The sequence below is a fragment of the Hyperoodon ampullatus genome (assembly GCF_949752795.1).
Source record: "Hyperoodon ampullatus genome assembly, chromosome: 9".
NCBI lineage: Eukaryota > Metazoa > Chordata > Mammalia > Artiodactyla > Ziphiidae > Hyperoodon > Hyperoodon ampullatus.
In genome coordinates, this window is record NC_136922.1 from 48,467,013 (window position 1) to 48,473,333 (window position 6,321).

The window sequence follows — 6,321 nt, forward strand, 5'->3', positions numbered from 1 at the left end:
CATTCTTGAGCATCCTTGTCTCGCCCTTGTCTGAGAAATAACTCATCTCGGGCAAAGGACGTGCTTGCTGCAAATTTGTCTGTCTTTTCCCAAATCACAAATTTTCAACACATGTAAATTACAGCTTGGCTCCCAGTACCCCACTAGAAATACTGTTCTCATCAGTTTCTTCTCACCTTTATCTCACATCCCTGCTCCCCGCCTCGCTTTGATTCCCCATTTCAATATTAGTGTTCAATCCACATTCGCCCCTGATGCAGCTCGAGGCTGGCTGGGAGGTGCAGAGCATGGAAAGACCGTGGTCGACCTCATCCCCAAAACATGTGCACTTTCTGAGGCTGCTGATTGGAACACATTGTCTCCAGACAGTACAGAGCTGGGTGTTGGCGCTTCTGCGTTGTCTTTAGTATTCACTGAAAACAGATTGCCTGAGGACCCCCTCTTCCCCCAGCAAGCAACAACACACACACACACACACACACTCCACCCACCCCCCTCTTCATTTTTTCTCCCTCTTTTTTTTAAGCAATGCTTTGTTGTGCTAAAACTAGTTGGACGAGTTAGGGTGTTGCTGCTGCTCCTGAGGCCCTGGCCAATGGAACCCGATCCACCCCGCTGTGCGTAAGCGCGCAATTAAGGATTTAACCAAGGCTGTGCTGCGCCTCAGCCAGCAGTCAGCCTGCCGGAGACAGAGCCTCCAAGACTCCCAGCCTCCTCCTCGCCGCCGCCGCCGCCGCCTCTCCTCCTCCTCCTCCTCCTCTTCCTCCTCCTCCTCCCTCGCTCCCACAGCCATGTCTGCTTAGACCAGAGCAGTCCCACGGCCAACTCGGGCAGCCGCCGCCGCAGAGCAGCAAGGACAACCGCCGCCGCCAGCGAGCGATGACAGGAGTGTTTGACAGAAGGGTCCCCAGCATCCGATCCGGCGACTTCCAAGCCCCGTTCCAGACGTCCGCAGCCATGCACCATCCGTCTCAGGAATCGCCAACTTTGCCCGAGTCGTCGGCTACCGATTCCGACTACTACAGCCCCACGGGGGGAGCCCCGCATGGCTACTGCTCTCCTACCTCGGCTTCCTACGGCAAAGCGCTCAACCCCTACCAGTACCAGTACCACGGCGTGAACGGCGCCGCCGGCAGCTACCCCGCCAAAGCTTACGCCGACTACAGCTACGCCAGCCCCTACCACCAGTACGGCGGCGCCTACAACCGCGTCCCGAGCGCCACCAGCCAGCCAGGTACGGGGGCTGGGGGTGGGGACCGACACAGGGGGAGCCAGGATCAGGGAGGAGCGAGATGCGGTGGGAGATCCGGGGCCGCGCCGTCCACTGCAGTGCGGGCGCACCCGGCGGAAGGGAATGGGGGCCGGGACTCTGCAACCAAGAGAGGTTCCCGAGCCAGCATTTTACAGATTCTTAGTAGAAGAAGCCTGCGGGGGAGCTCGGACTAGCTCCTCTCCTCTTTGGTACCCTCGGGCGACCCCTCAGCGGCTGGATTCCCAGCTTGCCCGGTCGGAAGCCGGCGAAGCTGGAAAGCGGGTAGGGGTGGAGAGAGGAAAGAATCAACCAGCCTGAGCGGCCTTTACGTAATGAACGGAAGGTTATTTGCTGGATGTTAGGGTAAACGTGCTCGAGGAGTGGGAGTGGAAGGCTGCCTCAAAGACTCTGCGGGGATTAGTGTGAGAGCAGCCGCGAGCCAGCGTGGTGTGGGTACCCGGAGCGCGCGGGGCGGGGTGGGGGCCGGAGAGCTGTAGCCCGCCAGAGGAAGAGCGCGCCGAGAGCCTTGCGGTTTCTCCAAGGCATTTCCCAAAACAAAAAGCCATTTGAAGGCGGAGGAGGGTTGCTGAAGGGTCACGTTATTGGAGCAACATTTTTTTCTTTCTCCCTTAGGTGCCTACAATTTGTTTCTCCTTCCCATCTCCTTTTGCGTCTGCCTTGAAACGTAGTTGGAGAGTTTAAGAGGGTTAGTGAGCTTGGGCAGTAACAGAGGTATGAGGTCTCCTAGGAGAGGTTTTGCTGGTCAGGTTTGATCTCTTCCCACCAGCACATTAATAATCCTGCTAATATTAGCATCCCCTGCTCTGGCAGAATCGAGACCACAGCCCTCATCCTCCACCCTCCTCTCCTAGGAGCTCGCCACACACACACACACACACACACACACACACACACACACACACACACACACACACACACACACACACACACACACACACACACTCCGAGGAGAGGTTCTCCGCCCCTTGCAGAGATGGGCACTTTTGATAAGATGGTACTTTTGTGAAAGGGGACTTGTGGCCCCAGGGCACGTTTGTAAAACACGCGTTCTGAGAGTCTTTTTTCTCCCAAGTCTATACTCACAATTCTGCTAAATTCGTCCTGACTTGCCGCCCCTTTCCTACGAAAACACCCCACCGCGGATTCCTTTTTAAATTGTATTGGAACTATAACTCCTGATAAACTTTAAAAGACTGCGGGGAGGGGGGGCGGGTGGAGGGGGGAGGCGTGTCTTCGTTCCTTTCAGTGTCTCTGAACTTCGTGCATAAATGAAAGATTTTTTTTCTTTTGGCCAAGAACTTATTAAGTCTATTTGTAAAAGAAACCAGACACATCTGTGCCCTCGCAGATCTGCAGGGAGATTATGGGGGCTGCATAATCGGCCCTCTGTCTGCGGCGGCTCGGACGGCTTGCTGCTGAATTGAAGGAGCATAGTTTGCTTGTGGGTCTTTGAACTTTGGAGACCTCGGTTAGCGTCTTCCCTGCCCATGCGTCTGGCCTCTGCGGGCGCCCGAACAGACGCTGACATAAGGGGGGCCGCGGCCCGGGGCCTCCCCCTTGAATCCCCGGGAGCGGCTGGCCAGACTCACCCAAGAAACGTCGGTGAACACAGGGTGGGCTTGAAAACGAATCCGGGTGAAGCAGGAACCGCTGCAAGGGCTAAATCCCGGACGCCGAGAAAGGAGTTTTGCTGTACAAGGCGCCTTGCACAAACCCAGGAGAACCTGAATAAACAGAGTAGAGAATTCATCAGGCTACCTGGTTTTTCCACGATGGGGAGGGAGGGGTCTCGTGAAGCAAAGGTGGTGATATGGGGGAAAGAGAGTGAAGGCTGCGTGGTAAGGGCTGTATTTGCAAGTTCTGCAAAAGGGCCATTGTCTGCCGACAACTCTAACCGGGTCTGTTTTGATTATTTAGAGAAAGAAGTGGCCGAGCCCGAGGTGAGGATGGTGAACGGCAAACCAAAGAAAGTTCGTAAACCCAGGACTATTTATTCCAGCTTTCAGCTGGCCGCGTTACAGAGAAGGTTTCAGAAGACTCAGTACCTCGCCCTGCCCGAACGCGCCGAGCTGGCCGCCTCCCTGGGACTGACGCAAACACAGGTAAATCCGGCCGCGGCTGGGCCAGAGCCCCGCCTGGGCTGCAAGCCTGGCTTGGCCGCGGGGTTCGGTCCCGGCGGGCTGGAGCCGAATCAATAGGGCCCGCGACAAACTCACAGACAGAAAGACACTGACCCCGCGCCCTTCCCTTTAGGAGTCAGGCCGGGTGTCGCCGCCGTGCGACGGTAGGGGTGGGAGGGAGACCGCGTTCATCCCGAGATGCAAGCCCCACCCCTTCGAGCCTCGGGCGTTGAGGGGCCGGTTTCCTAGGTTGGAAACAAGGGGAGGGTTGTTTCTAGGACACTCTCGAAGCTTTGAGAAACTGTCTGGTTCTCTGCACAATGCAGAGCCTCTCGGGATGAGCGGGGCCTGGCGGGTTCTCGGTGGTCTTAGGCCGCGCGCAAGCCGGGAACGTCGCCTGCAGCCGGAAGAGCTGACGGGTCACGCCCTGCGCCTGAGGAGCTTTAGGCCGCAGCAGCCTGACCTTCCGAGGTGGGAGGGCGCGGTTGTACGGGGAAATCTGCCCTGGATCTTCCCGTTCCCTTCACTCCCACCCGAGCCCCACGGGGGTCTTTGGAAGAATAAAGAATGTCATCGGAGACGAGGGAGTGAAAGGGGTCGGTCGGGAAACGGGGAGACCGCTCCTAGTCCGCCACATTAGCGCGCGCGCGCGTAGCCGGTCCCGCGCCCCTAGCTCACCGGGCCCTGGCGGTTGTTCTGGAGACGTTCGCGGCGCCGCTTTGCAGGCGCTCCGCGCAGGCCTACCCGTGCGCGCTCGCGGCCGCGGACACTCGCGCCCCTCCCCTGGCCCCAACAAAAGACAAAAGCCTGGGGGTGCTGCCCCAGCAGCAGCCAACAGGGCGCCCTCTGGGGCCCGAGATGCAGGCTTTGCCCCCGGCCCAGCCCCTTGACCGTGGGCCGAGAGCTGCGGGGAGACGCCAGGCCCTGGCCTCCTGGGGGCCGAAATCGCCTCCAGTTGTCGCCCTGGGGGAGGCGCGCGGGCAGCCTCTGAGTGTCCCGGTAACGTGTGCCTTTGTTCCCCCACCCAGGTGAAAATCTGGTTTCAGAACAAAAGATCCAAGATCAAGAAGATCATGAAAAACGGGGAGATGCCCCCGGAGCACAGCCCCAGCTCCAGCGACCCTATGGCGTGTAACTCGCCTCAGTCTCCGGCGGTGTGGGAGCCCCAGGGCTCGTCCCGTTCGCTCAGCCACCACCCTCATGCCCACCCTCCGACCTCCAACCAGTCCCCCGCTTCCAGCTACCTGGAGAACTCAGCTTCCTGGTACCCGAGCGCGGCCAGCTCAATCAATTCCCACCTGCCGCCGCCCGGCTCCTTACAGCACCCGCTGGCGCTGGCCTCCGGGACACTCTATTAGACCGGCCGCTTTCTCTTGCTGTCTTTTTTGGGACTACTGTGTTTTTGCTGTTTTAGAAAATCATTTTTTTAAAAAAGGAATTCATATGGGGAAGTTTGGAAAACAGAAACAAAAAAGATTCATGTGTAAAGCTTTTTTTGCATGTAAGTTATTGCATTTCAAAGGACCCCGTTCCCCCTTTTTTTACAGACGAACTTTTTTTGCGCAACTGTGGACACTATCAATAGTGCCTTGAAATCCATGACCTCAAATTTTCAAAAGACTTTTTTCAATGTTATTTTAACCATGTAAATAAGTGTAGATAGAAGAATTAAACTGTATATTCTGGATAAATAAAATTATTTCGACCATGAAAGCAAAATGCTTCTAAAAAATACTCCATTTGCCCCACTTATAATGGGCTAGTGACATTTTGTGCAGGCAATTAAAGGAAGACATACTCTGCAGAGATCCAACAAGGCAAAAGGGAAAACAGAAACTGGGGGCTGTGTAGATGCAGAACTGTAGATGTGTATACGTTGGATGCTGTACTTTATATGTCTATATACATATGTGGCCTGTTTAGAGTACTGCCACATAATATACATTTAGGTGTTTTTTGGCCTAACCACAAAAACGTTTAGATAATTTTAAGTTTAACCCCAAATTGTTTCAGGTAGAAAGTAATGCCGGAATCTAAATACAGCCCTCCCTCTCTGTGTGTGAGTAAGAAAGCAGCAGAAATCCCTCAATAACCACTCTGAATTCTAAGCTCAAAGCAATTATGGTGGAGACTGCCCCCCTCCCCATCAGCCTCTGTGTATTGCCAGAGCAATTAGACAAATTACACTCCCTTCAAAGGGAGCTTCCAGAGATAAGAAAATGAAAAAAAAAAGAAGAAAAAGAAATTTCCCCTTCTATTACATTTTTTTTAAAACCTGAAATGTTTGCAGTGTGGCAAATGGTAGTGCCTTGGACTCAGTGTATGATTATAAATGTATCTGAGCTCTTTCACAAGAGGAAAGGATCACAGGACTTGAAAACAATGATGGACCTAAATCAGTAGGCCAAGCAGGGCATGTGTGTGTAGGGGGGATGCATTCGTTCTGCCAAGAAGGAATTATGAGGTGGAGGAAAGGAAGGAAAGTATTGTGGCCCCGTGTTGATTTCATATCGTGTGAGACAATATTCCAAACGTAAATTACTTCCTTCATCCTCTTTACTGCTCTGGTTTTTTCAGGAAGGAGCTCTCTCTGCTTTGCTTTTCCATAAGACAGTGGCAAAGCAGGTTCCAAACGATGGGAAACTGCATCAGTTTGCTGGGATTTCTCTTTTGTGAAGGCTTCTCTGGCGCAGAGAGGAAGGACTTGCAGCAACCCTGGCCTCTGTAGCGTCCTTCTCCCTTCATCCCTGTATGATGTCTGCATACAGACATCAACAGTGTGACCAGAGCTACAGCCCGGGTCTAGAGCTGTGCTCCCAGGCCTGAACTGTGGGTGTCTTTTTGACTGTCCTTTAGCTCGCCTGACTGTTTCCTTGGGATATCAAGGGAGATCGTTTGTTGGAAATTACAAGATACGTGAGATATATT

At 54.2% G+C, this 6,321-nt stretch overlaps 1 protein-coding gene across 1 annotated transcript; it reads left to right on the top strand.

The window, feature by feature from the left end:
* Window positions 1-879: 879 nt before the first annotated feature.
* Window positions 880-5,106, top strand: DLX5 (distal-less homeobox 5; the record flags this gene model as incomplete). The annotated part of the gene is made up of 3 exons (XM_079711643.1): window positions 880-1,234; window positions 3,191-3,375; window positions 4,422-5,106. 3 exons carry the CDS (start codon window positions 880-882, stop codon window positions 4,749-4,751), a joined length of 870 nt encoding a protein of 289 aa, XP_079567769.1. The 3' UTR covers window positions 4,752-5,106.
* Between the last annotated feature and the right edge of the window lie 1,215 nt (window positions 5,107-6,321).